Source organism: Hemicordylus capensis, chromosome 3 (genome assembly GCF_027244095.1).
Source record: "Hemicordylus capensis ecotype Gifberg chromosome 3, rHemCap1.1.pri, whole genome shotgun sequence".
Lineage (NCBI taxonomy): Eukaryota > Metazoa > Chordata > Lepidosauria > Squamata > Cordylidae > Hemicordylus > Hemicordylus capensis.
In genome coordinates, this window is record NC_069659.1 from 231,443,185 (window position 1) to 231,459,763 (window position 16,579).

General features: G+C 41.5%; 1 protein-coding gene and 1 non-coding gene across 4 annotated transcripts in view; one reads left to right on the plus strand and one right to left on the minus strand.

Annotated features, from left to right (window-relative positions):
* Nucleotides 1-16,579, plus strand: part of LOC128351707 (hexokinase HKDC1) — a 45,857-nt gene that overhangs the window by 11,760 nt on the left and 17,518 nt on the right. For 2 of the 3 annotated variants that reach the window (XM_053311467.1, XM_053311466.1), the window contains exons 2-9: nucleotides 2,909-3,071; nucleotides 5,170-5,318; nucleotides 7,569-7,688; nucleotides 8,671-8,766; nucleotides 10,670-10,769; nucleotides 11,243-11,426; nucleotides 13,536-13,691; nucleotides 15,639-15,872. In XM_053311467.1, the coding sequence (XP_053167442.1) occupies nucleotides 2,930-3,071; nucleotides 5,170-5,318; nucleotides 7,569-7,688; nucleotides 8,671-8,766; nucleotides 10,670-10,769; nucleotides 11,243-11,426; nucleotides 13,536-13,691; nucleotides 15,639-15,872 (1,181 nt within the window). In that variant the 5' untranslated portion in view covers nucleotides 2,909-2,929. Of the gene's footprint in view, nucleotides 1-2,908; nucleotides 3,072-5,169; nucleotides 5,319-7,568; nucleotides 7,689-8,670; nucleotides 8,767-10,669; nucleotides 10,770-11,242; nucleotides 11,427-13,535; nucleotides 13,692-15,638; nucleotides 15,873-16,579 lie in introns of those variants that run through there. The other variant, XM_053311468.1, reaches the window with a different exon arrangement.
* Nucleotides 5,879-6,035, minus strand: LOC128352623 (U1 spliceosomal RNA). The gene has a single exon (XR_008320542.1). It is a non-coding gene; the product is annotated as a U1 spliceosomal RNA (small nuclear RNA).

A 16,579-nucleotide genomic window follows, 5' to 3' on the forward strand; every position in this document is an offset into this window, starting at 1 on the left:
TGAGAGGCTCATCTAGATGAGCTTGGGACGAAGTGCTATAATGCACAGTTGTGTACAAGGGAAACCTCCTGGAGAAAAGCAAGTATCCTTTCTCCTAGTGTGTCTCAACATGTTACTGTCTTGTCCAGGGTCCTGGCAGTGTTTGGTAGGTTTCCAATGATTGTTATCTATGTTTACATGGATGTGCAGTAGATAATTTCTGCTTATTTGATTTCAAAAGAGACCAATAATGGGCAATATATCCCAAATGTCCCCCAATGAGTACAGTTGATAGTTGACTGAATACTGAACAGACCTATTTGTTCCACAAATCTAAATAGAATTCCCTTCCTATTAGGTCACCAACATAACTTGCTTTACCCATGCTTTTCACCAACACAAGGTTATATTGTCTCAAATCCATTTTACCTCATTTGTCTTTTTATGTATGAAGTAAATTTCCATTGAAAATTGATAGTTAGGTTATACAGATCCTAAAACTAACCTTTGTCTGTTGCATATTAGATACTTTCTCATACTTAGCACAACGTGCTTCACAAAATGTGTCTAACTACGGGCAAAGAAATCATGGTGCTTTTGATCCAAGATAATGCTTTTGATCCAAGGTTCTGATCTAACCAAAATCAAGTTCATTCAAGTTCATTCAAGTTCATTCAAGTTCATTTAAGTTCATTTAAGTTCATTCATCCCATGGATATCAGCAGGAGAATAAGCATGTGCTTACAACTCTTGCATTGAAGCCAATAATATAGTGTAAACACAGAGTTCAATGTGCTTAACTGGTTAAATCTTGGCACGGTACACAAACCGTTTGATCCCAAACCTATTCATCTCGAACTGGCCCAGTTCAGCAGCTCATTCACGAACTGAACCAGAGGTGGTTCACTCAGCGATCGACCTGAACCAAGCCCAATTTGGGCAGACTGGTTTAGAATCAAAAGGGCAGCTGGAGGGGGGTGGCAGCAAGAGAATAGTTTGATATTCTTGCTGCCCCGGCAACCACTGGTGCCCCCACTCCCTCCCCCGGCGCAGTCCAAGAGTGCCGTGCTTCCTCTGCAGCAAGTCGCCCACATGGAGGCATGGTACTGGCCTCCATGGATGCACATTTGCATGGCCTCCATGCATCCGCGGAGGCCAGAACTGCACCTCCACTGTTACCACATGGGTTACTTGCTGCAGAGGGAGCACTGTGAGCTTGGGCTGCACTGGGCAGGGGGGGGCGGTGAGTGGCAGTGCTGGTGGCCAATGCTGGGTCAGTAAGGACATTAAACTACTTATCTCTCACCGCCACCCAGCTGCCCTTTAGAACACTAAAGGGTTCCCCCACCACTTTGATTATAAAGTGGAATCCTCATTAGATTCCCCTTTACAAGTATAGCCCCTCAAACTGCCAAATTAGTTTGGTCAAACGGACCAGACAGGCAGATCGGTCCGACTTCGAATCGAACCACCATTTTTGTTTTGTGCACACCGCTAGCACTGGAAAGTGCCACAAACCTGATCTAATATTTATGAAAGAAAATAAAGGAATTTTCCTAGATATTGTGATGCTTCATAAGGACCATGTTTTTCCTTTAATTCTGTTCTCTGCCGGCCTCACAGTGAAGCAGAGAACAGTTCTGATCTGTTCTCTGATTAGTGCTAGACACAGGACACGGTAAGTGCTGGCATTTATATTTTCAGCAAGAGAGTGAGCAGACCTCTGTGTCTCTGCAGCCTGGGCAGTCTGCAATCTGTTTACACCAACATGACATAACTCTCTCCCAATGCAATTTTAATAGTCACATTAATATATAATACTGCATCTTTAAGCTTTTCAATCTGAACTCCCCCCATCCACTTCTTTCTTGTAGTTTTAACATCCAACATTATTAAGAGTTTTGATGAACTCAAAGCTTGTTCACTTCTTGGTGACCTTTTAAATTGTCCTAAAAGAGCTGTTGAATACTTTAAATATCTTCAGTTTAAGACAACAGTTAAGCCCCTTACAAATTAACTCTTGCACCAAAAACACAATCCCTGACATTTCACCGATTAAGACAGGGACATGTGAATATGCAGGGGGAATGGCCAAGATCCTGGGAGGCATGGTAAACAATTATGAGTGTTTTTTCAGAATTAAAGATTTATAATTTAAAACCATGTGTCTTATTAAAGTGTGGCATATAACTAATTGAAGCTTGAGGGTTAACTTAAAAGTGCAACTGAAGATGGTTGCAACTGGAAGATGAAGGGAAAGTGCTGGTGCATGGAGGTTAAGCTGGAAGCACACATGACGTGAGAGATCATAGAATATGCTGACTATGAATATGACACAGAAATTAAGGTAATAGACCTGACTTACAATGCCCATACTTTCTGGTGCATTAGTTAATTTCTAAGCACCTTAACTCATACTGAAAATTTTAACTTATGAAATACTTTTATTAGGGTCAGCTGAGAGGCGGTAGGAGTAGGCTCTCTAAGGGGCTGTCACAGCAACCTAAAAAAGCTGCAAGGCTCAGAAAATTGGATGAACCTGTGACAAATAAATCTATTCTGAGCTAGTTTTTTAAAACTAGCATTAATATAGCCCAAGGTAGGTGCTAGTTTCACTTGCCTTAGGAAACTCCTATGAACCAAGCAAGAGCAACAAAGAGGAGTCTTCCACACACACTTATTTGTCACTTGTCAAAGTGCCATGTCTGTTTCTCTGCACATATTGCTGATGGAGCACACTGAATACCAAAAAGGAAGGAAGGGTAAAAAGTGCATGTCTGGATATATACAGAGGGTGTGGCTATGTGTGATGTGTTCTTGGATGTGAGTCCCTATTCCCTAGCTAGTGTAAAGGTATCATCCTGGTGTCTTGCACTATACCTCTTTCCTAATAACAACCAATAACAATATCCTATAATAATATCCCCAGGTTGATCGGTACCTCTACCATATGCGTCTCTCTGATGACGTCCTCCTTGATGTGATGACTCGCTTCCAGACAGAGATGGTGAAAGGCCTGGGAAGAGACACGAACCCAACAGCGACAATAAAAATGCTGCCAACATTTGTGCGTTCAATTCCTGATGGCTCAGGTAAGCAGCAATTTTGGGATTCTCCTGCTATGCTTATGAGAAGATGTTTTATGATAAAGAATGTTGCCATTTCCCCAAAGGACACACACCACACGTTTGGGAGGGAGTTGGGCCCTTGCAGGCCTCACCCTATCCAGCTTGGTATTTGCAGCAGTTGTTGTTTGAGCACATCTTCATTGGTGCTAACCTAGTATCCCCACTCTCTCCACCTTTTGAAAAAGTGGGGAGAGCACGACCATTAGATCAGCAGAGCGAAAGACAAGAGAAGGATGCAATTGAATGGTACCACCCACACCAGGTAAGGAGATGGAAGGATTACCCTTGGGAAGGGAGACAATGCTCTGTGAGTTCTGCGCGCAAAAGAATTTTAGAGGAGATGGGGGTGGAGGTTTCTGGAGGAAGGGAGACCAGAGCTGGGGGTGGGGGTGGTCACAGTGGAAACTGGTGCTGCACTAATAGAATGAAAATCAGATAAAATCAGACAGATAAACAAGTAATGTTACTTTGCAAATAGTTCAATTTTAAATCAAAAGTTGCTTCATAAGTTTCGTGCAAAAAACCAAACAAACACCATTAACCAAAAAGAGCATAAGGAATAAACAAAATGTGGTCAATAACGAATCCACTAACCTGACTCTTACTAAGTCCTAACTTAGAGTCCTTGATGAGCACCTTTAGCAACTCTGGCCTTTTCTCAGTTCTGCCTCAGATTCTGTTCTTTTCTAGTTCTGTGTGATTTCAACTCTGCAGAGATCACACCTCTCTGCCAGTGATTTTAACAGTTGTGCCAGCAGTTCTTCCATTCTGTAGTCTCTTTCCAGACTCCAGCTTCACTCCAGCTCTTTCTTCTTGATTGTCTCCAGGACTCTTCCTCTCAAAACTTCCAAACGCAACTCTTGGACTCTCTGTTTCAGTTCTCCAACATGTAACTCTTGAACTCTCTTCTTCAATTAACTAGCTCTCTGAGCAACCCTTCTATGTGCACAGAATCTTGCTCCAACAGTTTTTTAAACAATCTAATCAGTGTGTATCTCAAAGTTCCCTCTATTTGTCAAAACTTCCCTTCCCTCCAAAACCAAACTATCAAACTGATTTTCTCAAAGTGAAACTAAGGTACAGCAGGTATGAATTCTTGACCCTGTCAGGGTTTTGGGGTTTTTTTTTTGCAAGGCAAGTTACACATACACTCCTATTTATAAAAGAAGACTTCTAGGAATATCAGTGCAATAATACAAGGGCTTTTTTACAAGAAGAAGAGGTTTGGGAATATCAGTTCAACTCATCATACAACTGATTTACAATGCATGGATTTCTTTACAAAACCTGTTCCTCCAATGCACAGGGCCTCTCTTGGAATATCTGGTATAGAGTAGTAGATCTTCTGCCTTACAGGATTGTCTGCTGTTTGCCCCCACTTATGCTTGACCTATGTAAATGTAACAAATATTAAAAAGGCACCATAGATCCAGATTCAAAGGACACTAAAACCAAGTAACACTGACCCTGTAACTTCCAACTGCTTGGGGAAGTTGAAAATGCAAAGCAATATGTTGTTGTTGCTTAAGAATCATTAGGTTGTATGAAAAGTGAATTGTTCACTGTACTCGTAACTTTGGGAGAAGTCCTTAACCCTTATACTTCAAGGCATGCTGTGTGGTATAGTGCAAGATGGCTAGTAGAGAGGTCTCTGGAGAAAACCAGGAAATTATTTGTTAAGACAGTCAGAAGGTCTGGAGTATCCTAGGCTTCTAGAATATCTAGTTATAAAGAACTATTCTGGAAATGGCAGAAACACCCATGTTTGATCTCTGGAGTGAGAAACTGGAGTTCAGTTTAGCCATGTTCAAACAATATAGTGTACATGTCTACAGGGGCCTGTAGACATGTACATGTTTGTGTGTGAATGCATTCATTTAAAAAGAGAACCTTGGCAAAGGCTTCCTCAAAGGCACAGTACAGATAGGAAGTGTACTACTGTATGTGCTTTGAACATAACATGTGAATAACGTATGTTTGTACACTATACACATATTATATGTTGAATGCAACATGTGAATAGGACTTATATAACCATTTCTGCCTGTTGGTTGTGTTACAGAAAAGGGTGACTTTCTTGCATTGGACCTTGGGGGTTCCAAATTTAGAGTCTTGAAGGTCAAAGTGTCTGAAAATGGGAAGCAAAATGTTCACATGGAAAGTCAATTCTATCCAACACCTAAAGAAATCATACATGGAAATGGAACAGATGTAAGTAGTATATATGCTTGTGGGACTTGCTCTTAGTAATGAATGTACCTGATATGTGAAGTTGCGTCCCTTAGGACAACTTCAGTTTTTAATATTTGCAGGCTCTTCAAGTATAGGGTTCAGGTATAGCTGTACAGAGTGTCTCAATGTAGGACAATCCCATCTGGAAATTGGCTTGGCTTCAGGGCCAGCCCTGCCGTAAAGAGTGAAGCAGGCTGCATCAGGCAGCAAACGTGGTGGCATTTGCCACAGTTGCTTATTTACTTACTTGTAGGTGAACTTGTTTGGCATCCTGGCATGTGTATATAGAAAGAACCAAATGGAAATCTTTAGTTTCATATTTGCTCCCCTAAGCAGAAATGGAGGGAGGGAGGGAATTAAAAAGACTAGGGCAGAAAGTAAGGGATGGATTTCTATTAAATCAATGGAAAATGATGGAAAGAAGAGAGCTTTGAAAGAAAGAATAAAGTGGGGGTTGGTTTTAATAGAAAGAAATAGAAAGGGGAGAGAGTGCCATTTGGTGCTCCGCATCAAGAATCAAGATGCCTCTTTGGCCACTGAGAGGATCATAAGAATGATCCTGACCACAAATTATGCAGTCGGGTTTCCCGCATTTGGGGAAATCGCAGGGGTCAGCACACCTGCAGTGCAATGGATGAGCCTCACCCTGGGAAAACCTCCCTGATGATCATGGTGTCTCCCCTGCCAGGGGAGCAAAACAAAGATTTCAGCTGCGTTTCTTTGACCCTGTGAAGTATATAGCTAGGGTTCAAGACTTTTTAGTCTTTAAGAGAAAGCATAGAAAATACAACAATTATTCTGTCTCCTATTTGGGCCAGTTTGGACAATACCTTACTGGCCTACCCAGTTAGAAGGGGTAACCCCTTGAGGTGCAAGTAGAGCAGCCATTCGGATGAACAGCTCCCCATGCTGGGTCATCTGCAGGGGCATATCTAGGGTGGGGCAGGCAGGGCACGTGCTCCGGGTGCCACTTGAAGGGGGCGCCATTTTTAAAAATTAAAAAAATTTAAAAATGGCTGCCAAAAACAAAATGGCCACCGTGCATGCTCAAATGACCTCTGTGAGGCCCTAGGCCATGCCAGGCCTCGCAGAGGCCATTTGAGCATGCGCGGCAGCCATTTTGTTTTCAGAGGCCATTTTTTAAAAACAAAATTTATTTTTAAAAATGGCCACCACACATGCTCAAATGGTCCCATTCAAGGCCCTAGAAGCCAGTGGTGGGAGGGGGAACCTTTGCAGACCCCACCCCAGCCTTTAGGACGCCCCCCCTCAAGGGGCTACAGGTAAAAATAAATAAATAATATAATATAGTATAATATAATATAATATAATATAATATAATATAATATAATATAATATAATAAAGTCACTGTACACATTTAGTTTGGCACTATGTACAGAGAATCAGGGCTTGTGAATATTGAGCTGAAGCTTATGAGCTAGGATTGTATTCATTTGCTGTTGCTTTGCTTCTTGTGATAAGTGAGTTAAATGTGATGTCTTAATAATAGGGCTATTAATGGTGAGTTTGTCTTTGAATCAGTGTGAAATCCTTAGTATTAAGGCCCACTGGGAGTTTCTTGCTCTCTTTCTCTCATTTTAACTGTCTTTCTGAAAGACTAGGATATATTCCAAGCAGTGACACAGTTCACTCTGCACATACTTTAATTATTTTCAGAGTATCTGGGAAAAGTCAAATTCTCCATTTATTTTTAAAACTTATGTAATAGTGAGCTACAATGCGAGGTAGAGAATTAGACAGGTGCTTCTGTTTAGTTTTCCAAGTACACCTCCACATAGTATTTGGGTATTTCATGAGCCCCAGCATACTGAAATTTGTAGTTTTCCAGCATTTTTTGGTCTGGCTACATTAACTGCTAAACAGTTCTTGAAATATTAAAAGATTAATGAGCTTGACTTGTATTTTTGAGCTGATATTATGGTAAAGTTATCTGAAAGATGGGTGTAAGATGTTTGGACAGGGGGCGCAATTTCAATGCTTGCCTTAGGCGCTATTTTCCCTAGATACGCCTCTGGTCATCTGCAGAAGCCGACATGACAGAGGCTCCTCATTTCTCATCATGCGGGCTACAATATCTGCTAAGATATTGTCTGAACCAGTACTTTGAGATGCATAAAACTATATGGGAGAGAATGCAGCAGAGACTATATAGTAATATGCTATTGTTAATAATAAATAAGCAAATGTTTCCTTTTTATTCAATGCAGCTGTTTGAATATGTAGCTGATTGTCTCGCAGACTTTATGGACACCAAGGACATAAAGCATAAGAAATTGCCTCTTGGTTTTACTTTTTCTTTTCCATGTAAACAGAATAAATTAGAGGAGGTAAGACCATCACTAACCATCTGTGGTTTCAGGTACTGGCCAGTCCTTTTTGTTCACTCAGACCTTTTAAATTTTGATTTTTTGAAACTGATTTTTAAAAAGTTTTAAATTGTTTTGTATTGTATTTTGTATCCTCCCCCCTCCTTTTGGCCTGTTGTGATTTAATGTGTTATGTGTTTCTATTTGATAGTTTAATGCTGTACTGTGAGCCACCCAGAGAACAATTTGTTATGGGGGCTAACAAATAAAGATGATGATGATGATGATTTATTAATAGCAAGGGAAATCTTTGACAGAATGGTTACCTGGGGTTCCAGAATGGAGTGGGTGCCTTAACAGTAGTGGTGGCTATAGTAGTCTGCCAATATTTGGCATATGCTAGCTAGAAGGTTATAGAATGTATTCCCCAAATTGCATAGTTCTGTAAAAACGTGTGTCCTTTCTGTTAGTTGCAAGGCTGTCTCCGTTGACTGATAAGATGTGCAGTGCTATGAAGCTGTAACACTGTGCCCCAGGGCTGCAGCAAACTTCAAAGGCAGCCTCGACGCTGTTTTGAAGCAGCAGTTGCAGAAGCAGTGTTTCCAGAGGTTTCTCTATTTGTGCCAATAGAGAATAGAGAGCCTTCCTGGGCACTTGCACGGTGCCTTCCTGGGGTTTGGGGGGCTGGGGCGCCATACAGTGCTCTCCTTCCCCCAGAGCTTCCAACGGAGCTGTGGCTGCCTCTGTTCTCCTTGCACAACCCCCCCATCAAACCCCACACAAACCCCATCTGGCGCTTCACACAATTGTGTGAATTGTGACTCAATGGCTACAATGACTCAACTGGTTGAATCCAAAGAAAGTTAGTCATGGCCAAGAAATCAATGAGACAAGTTAGCTGTGACTCACAAGTCCCATTAATTTCAATGGGACTTAGTCATGACTAACGTAGTCTGGATGCTGCCCAATAATAATACTAATAACCAGCATTAATATTTTTTAGGGTGTGCTGCTTAATTGGACAAAACATTTTAAAGTCAGAGGAGTACAGCAGACCGATGTGGTGAGCTCTCTCCGGAAAGCCCTCAGGAAGCATCAGGCAAGTTTAGAGTTAAGATGAGGCCTTGATCATGTAATTGTATTGCAGTCTGTATTCCTTGTTCTAGCAAGTCTAGTGTACATATGGGATTCTGCTGCCACATACATACACAGCCCTACACAAACAGGCATTACTTAATTCAACTTTAAATTAAATTGTTCATGAGGAGCATTCTCCTTTATTGCTGTAAATGAAAGTGTTATTTTATTATAAGATTCATTGTTTTGTTGTAGGAATTGGATACATTTGTATATTCCTTTGCAGTGTGTGTCTTAGATCTGTCTGTTGACATACATGGAAAAGCGAAGATCTCACTCCACCCCCACTTGGGAGAGCCCTTGCCCATAATCTGCAAGTTCAGGCTGATTCTGTTTGAAAGTAAAACAATAATTCAATGTTCTTGATCCAGACACACAGTGTCAGATCATGTGTTGCCGTAACTTGGTAGAAAACGATCTTGGCCCAGCTCTGCACGGCTCTACAAATACCGATTGCTGTCAGCTTCACATAATCAAAATTATTTTAAAATTTATTTATTGAAGGGTTTTAAAAACACGATAAAACCACTCAGTAGAAGATCCTCTTTGCTGAACACATGATAAATCACTTGGATCAAATAATTCTACATATGATAATTTATATACATCACTTTAAGTTTAAATATGCAAGACTAGGATTCTGAACTGAAAGCTTTGTTGTGATACAGCTTACATCTAGGCCTGGGATTTTGCTCACAGTCAGATATTTCATTGAATCTATCTATCTATCTATCTATCTATCTATCTATCTATCTGTCTATCTATCATATTTTTATACCACCTGATACGTACATCTCTAGGTGGTATACAAAATTTAAAACAATATTTAAAAATCAGCACAGATTAAAATACACAAAACAATTAAAACAGTATCATAAAAAAGAAATAAAAACAGTAGCATTCAACAGTTATTAAAACAAATTATTAAAATTGATTCTAATTAAAATCCTGTGAGAACAGGTGAGTCTTGAGGATCTTATTGAAAACAAACAGAGAAGGAGATGCTCTTATCTCAGCAGGGAGCATATTCCAAAGCCCTGGGGCAGCCACAGAGAAAGCCTCATCCTGGGTTGGCACCAAACAAGCTGGTGGCAACCGTAACCGGACCTCTCCAGAAGATTGTAAAAGGGAGCAGGGTTCATGACAAAGGAGGCGCCCTCTTAAATAGCCTGGACCCAAGCAATTAAGGGCTTTATAGGTAATAACCAGCACTTTGTATTTCACCTGGAAACAGATTGGCAGCCAGTGCAGTTCTTTTAAAACCGGTGTTATGGGGTCCCTTCAAGTTGTCCCAGAGACCAGTCTGGCTGCCACATTCTGTACCAATGGTAGATTCCGGACTTTGTATAAAGGCAGCCCTACGTAGAGTGCATTACAGTAGTCAAGACAGGAAGTTACTGGCATATGTACCACTGTTAGCTGATAAAAAGAGCTCCTGGCCACTGCCTCAGCCTGAGAAAGCAGGGAAACCTTGGGGTCCAGGAGCACTCCCAAGCTGCTTTTTAAGCATTACTCATTTGATTATTTCCCACTCAGTTTTACATGGCACAATACTACTAATAAGGTCTTTCTGTGTCGAGCATATATCATGACCATATGTAATTATCACTGTATGTGGTGATTTTTACCTAAATGAGCTAATAACTATATTAAAGAACTCTGTATATATGCCAGAACTTGTATTTTATAATGCTGTTTGGAAATAACTTCTTAAATGTGTGCTTAATTGCTTTGATGAATTATTTGCATAAGATGCTGCTAGGCATATATTTAACTGAAATAGTATTGCATGATGATGATGATAAGGATCTGAATAGGTCTCATTTTAACCTTACTGATTTCTATGTTGCATTTTCCTCCATTAGGACATTGATGTAGATGTCTTGGCTTTGGTGAATGACACAGTGGGGACAATGATGACCTGTGGATACGATGATCAGCGATGCGAAGTTGGTGTAATTATTGGTAATCCTATATCATTTTATAAGAGGCAGAATTAAGCTGCTAAAGTGAGTGTGCTGTTTTTGGTTAATCCAAAACCAGGCCAGCTTTGAAATGGTGCTTTAGTTATTTTTATTCCAGTCCTGGAGTAGAGGCAGGGCTAACAAACAGCCAACAGCAAGAGCACTGAAAGCAGACTGCACTTACCTCTCTGTAAAATAATATCTGTCTCATTAAACCGTTAATATTCCTGATTCAGCTCCACTGTCTTGTCCTTGCATACCACAACTCTTACCTCTGGATTCTACAGTGAGGATTCGAGAATTGTTACCACATATACATGGATGTCTATGATAGGTGTTGCAAAACAGAAGCAAATAACATTATTTTTCTTTGAAACAGCACAGGTCCATTCTTAGCTGGGGGCATTTTTGGAACCACATAGCTGTTTAAAAATCTCTGTTGCTTCCTCCCCAACTTGAATCTGATGAATTCAGGGACAGGCACAAATGCTTGCTACATGGAAGAAATGAGCAACATAGACTTAGTGGAAGGTGATGAAGGAAGGATGTGCATTAATACTGAATGGGGAGCCTTTGGAGATGATGCATCACTGGATGATATCAGGACAGAGTTTGACAAGGAGATTGACTTGGGGTCTATTAATCCTGGAAAACAATTGTAAGTTGTGTCACTGATTTGGTATATGGCTTCTTTCTGATAACATAACTGTTAGGTATGTGTACAGTCTTTAAATAATCATTAACTCCATTGGAAGAGAAGTACTGAGTAAGCTCAGCTGCCAATATATATGGTGGTAGAGCATTGTGTTTTCGGAGGACTTGGGAGAAGCATATTTGAGCAGAAGATGGCATAATAATAATATGCCCAAAACCCCCAATGAGGAGGTCCATTATTGGAAGCTCTGTGTTCACCCTTCTTAAGATGCATATACCTGTTGCATATGTCTCCAAGAGAAGTTGACATAAACTTTTTCCTGTTTTTTGGATCTTGCTCAGATAATAGTCCAGAAGTTATAAGAAGTGAGGACTCTGTATTTGCATATGGCATCCCCAAGAGACACTTGAAAACTCTGCTCCTGAACAGATCAGTGTTCTCTCTAACAGGGATTCCCAGATGTTGTTGACTACAGCTCCCAGAATCCCCAAACACAATGGCTTTTGCTTGGGGATTATGGGAGTTGTAGTCAACAACATTTGGGAATCCTTGTTAGAGGGATTAATTTTTTAGAGGGATTAAGTTAGAGGTTGTTAATTTTTACCCCAGTGGGTAAAACAGCAGAGCACTAAGGAATGGGCACACGATCCAGTTACAGAGTGGGTAGCAGAGGATGGTTTTCTTACTGCAACTATTTAGAGAAAAACACATGGAGATTCTTGTAGAACTAAATACTAAGTACTTATTGGTTAAGTACACTTGGATAGGAAAGACCTGAAACTAATCTAAAGGACTACATAATGAATAGGTAAGGAGAGAGAGAGAGAGAGAGAGAGATATGTTTCCATCTTCTCTCTAGGAGGAAAGGAAGGATTGTGACTCAGAACAGGAAGTGTGGAAGAGTCAGTTTAGGGGTCATAGAGTAGAGACAGGTAGAGCAGTTAGGGAGACCCTTACTCACTATCTCTACTCCCAATGCCCCTAGTGGTTATTAGGATAGACTGATGCACTGGAAGTCCATCGCCAACACAGACACGCTCTTTGAAATCCTGTCTTTGATTTCCATAGTATTTCACATCACACCCCAGCAGCATCCCACTACATGAGCAGGATCTCTCCTCCTTGTGTACAGCTTCAAACAAATGCTGTTCAGCATGGAGAGCAGGAGGTGGGGTTTCAGAATGAGTTGGTGTGGGGACAGAGCTTCCAAGTACATTCTTGGTATGCGGTATGCAAATACAGCATCCCCGTTTTGTATAATGTCTGCATAGGATTATTATAGATTGACAGACCTGATTGTAAGCCATATACTTTCACATATTAATCCCTGTATCCACAGTGTTTGAACCAGACAAAAACATAATCCCTTTATGTGGGAGGCCTTGCTTAATATCTCCTTCTGTGTGTAACTAGCTGCCCTCCCCCCTGAACCACAACAAATCCCCAACAACTTGATACAGGTGAGGGTTGAATATCTGCACTTCTTTCATGCCACCTGGGAATATTCCTGATAGCAATGTGCAGTGCACATGTGCTAGCATCAGCTGCCCTCTGGGGAGAGCATTTTTCTGGCCAAGAGGAAAGAAGTTGTTTCATGAAGCATTTGGGCTGATGCATATAATACGAAAAGGCTTCCACATTATTCACAGTAGCCCAAACAATGGGCAGCTTCCCAAACAGTGGCTTGAATGCTAACTTTCCTTCTATGAATAGAACAAATTCACAGGATGGGACTTACTTGCCTTCCCCTTCACTCTGAATCCCACTGTGTTCCTTGAAAATCTGCTGCTGGGGGGTTGGGGACTCATGCAACAGGACTGTAAGTGTTATGGGGGGCAGCAGCCAAAAGGCAGGAATTAGTGAAAATCTACTCTCCTTGAGCAAGCAGAGGTGCTTTCTGCTTGTGCAAGAGCACTTCAGAATTAAAGTTGCTGTATTTCCAATGGATGTCATTACATTATTTGTTATTTTTTGAAATGCAGGTCATTATTGACCGTTTTTCTTGGTCTATATATGTCTCGGTTTATATACATCAGTTCAGTAATATCAATGGTTTATAATTTAAAAAAACACATTCACTCACAACTGTTTACTGTTTTTGTTTGATGACAGATTTGAGAAGATGGTTAGTGGCTTGTATTTAGGAGAACTTGTAAGACTTATTCTTCTGAAAATGGCAAGAGAAGGCTTACTTTTTAATGGGAAGTTATCAACAGCTCTCTGTACCAAGGGCAAGGTTGAAACAAAACATGTAGCTGCTATGGAAAAGTAAGATATTTTTGTCTCTTCATCAGATAATTTTCTGTAAGTGCAACTAGTTGACTTCCATTCTGCTGTGATCTGTATGAGCACTGAGACGGATTGCTGGACAGCTGTTCAGCAGTCTATCTTCACCTCTAGCTGCCTGCTGTGACAGCCTCACAGAAGTCCTAGGCAGGTCCAGTGGTGCAAGCAGAGGCCGTACTCAGGGATGCTATTATGTAGGGCAGGGACAAAGCTATCGACATTCCAAGGCATCCTCTGTAGGTGAGCTGCCTGGGGTCTGAAGGCCACCTTGCTTACCTGCTCCTTCCTGCCAGCTAGCTGCGCCCACCCACCTGCCCGCCTGTCTGTCCCCCACTCTTGCTGCTTGCCAGCATGCCCAGGAGCCAGCTGGAAATGGAGGGCTCTGTGTCTGCGACAGGACATACGTGAGCCCTCCATTTCCAGCCTGGGCCTGTTAGAAGCAGGAAGGGGGTCTACCTGCTTCTGACTGGCCCAGAAGCGGGCTGGAAAGTGGTGGCAGGCATCAGGAGTGGCAGCGCAGGTGGCAGGAGTGGCAGCAGTGCAGGGTGACAAGAGCAGCAGCAGCAAGATGCTGCCCATGGTGAGCAGGGGGTGCGCTGCTAGGGCACACATGTCCCACTGTGGGGGGACACTTGTGTTCATCCACTGAACATGGGATCTCTCTGCCCTTCCTATGCCACTGATGTAGGGGCAGAGGGAGCAGGCACTCCATCCATCCATCCATCCATCCATCCATCCAATAGTTAAAGCCATTTATGATTGAATTTCAGGAATGAATGTGTGTCTGGACTGCACACTTGGGGTTGCCAGATCTCCTGTGGCTGAGACCATGAAATGTAGGGAATGAAGCCTGGAAGTGAAGTGGGAGGTGCCTGGCATTGCTGGAGTAGAGTTTAGTAGGATGGGGTGGAGTCTAGTGTCACCTTATTATTATTATTTCTTATTTACACAGTCAGACAGGTGTTATTGACTGGTTTGTTTTTATCCAGACATCGAGTCCTTCCCAAGGACCTGGGATGGCTGAATTTTATCATCAATACTGTTGGTTGTTATAGATATCGTCGCAAAATATAGGCTGTTCCCAGTAAAGTTGCTTTCTGTAATTGGCTGATGGTGATTTCTGTGGCCCCTATGGTGTTGAGGTACTCTTCAAGTTGTTTTGGAACTGCACCCAGGGCGCCAGTTACCACTGGGATTATTTTGGTCTTTTTCTGCCACAGCCTTTCAATTTCAATTTGTAGATCTTTGTGTTTTGTGATTTTTTTCTATTTCTTTTTCTTCTATCCCCTGGTATTGCTATGTCGACTATTTTGACTTGTTTTTCTTTCTTCTTGACTACAGTTATATCTGGTGTATTGTGTGGCAGATGTTTGTCTGTAGTCGGAAGTCCCATAATATTTTTGCATCTTCATTTTCTACAACTTTTTCAATTTTATGGTCCCACCAATTTTTGGCTGTTGTTGTTGTTATTTCTTGTTTACATAGTCAGACAGGTGTTATTGACTGGTCTGTTTTATCCAGACATCATCATCATCATCATCATCATCATCATCATTATTATTATTATCCCTAACCCTTCCAAAAATAGCTCAGGGCGGTTTACAAAGAGAAACAATAAATAATGAGGGCAGAAGACAACACCTGGCTGGCAGGTAGGGGGAAGATGCTGCCTGACCCTGATGTCCATGAGTGGCGATTGAAAGTAATGGGGAGGAAGAATGGCAAATCAGAAGTGTTGGCATAAGCCTGCACAAAATGTGGGCCTCTGAAAATAAGGCTAAAACCCCAGAACTTCAGGTCAAACCCTGGGATCTGGCCGCCACCTATACACACTGGTTGTATACAACACATAGATGAATGTTGACCCCCACCTCCACCCTCTGCAATGGCATCTCTTGTCATGTTTCTGATTCCTTTGTTTTGGGTTAGATATAAAGAAGGCCTGAGCAATACTAAAGAGATTTTGATAGAACTGGGTCTGAGCCCATCCGAAGACGACTGCATTGCCGTTCAACATGTCTGCACTATTGTTTCATTCCGCTCAGCAAACCTCTGTGCTGCGGCCTTAGCAGCAATACTGACACGCCTTCGTGAAAATAAAAAACTGACAAGGCTCCGAACAACTGTTGGCATGGACGGAACACTCTACAAGACACACCCTCAGTAAGTGTTGTCACCCTTCCCAGAGGGAGAAACCACCATTATTCACCTGTATATGGCAATTTATTTAATTCTATGCACATGTCCACAAACGTAATGGCTACTAGCATAAATAACTGTGAAAAAGATCTAGAGCAGTGATTCTTAACGTGGGCTCTACCAAATGTTGCTGAACTACAACTCCCAACAATTGTGGCTGGGGATGCTGGGAGTTGTAGTTCAGCGACATCTGGCAGACCCCATATTAAGAACCACTGGTTTGGACAATCCACAGCCTATCAGTATCTATTAACCATGATAGCTGTTTGTAACTTACTGGATACTGAGATCAGAGGTAATGGCCATTATTATTATAACGCCCTGCTTGTGAGATGTTTAGCTGGCCAATATTTGGGATACAATGCATGGCTATGTGGGCCATCATTCTGGTCCAGCCAAGATTCTTACTATGTTTTTGTATAACATTGCCTATTTGCTGATATTTAATTTTAAAAATCCATTTAAATTTAAAAGATGGAAAGGAGTTAAGAAAAAAAAATGCAATCAGATTTGGTCAGGTTCATTTAAAATGAGTGGAGGTAAAAAGCTGGGGCTTCAACATTGTTTATTTTCACATTATAGCCTGCCCCATGCCTAGAGTTCAGAATGGATTATTATTTTAAAATGAAAAACAATGCCTATTCGGACCAAATAAGACTACAAGTATACTA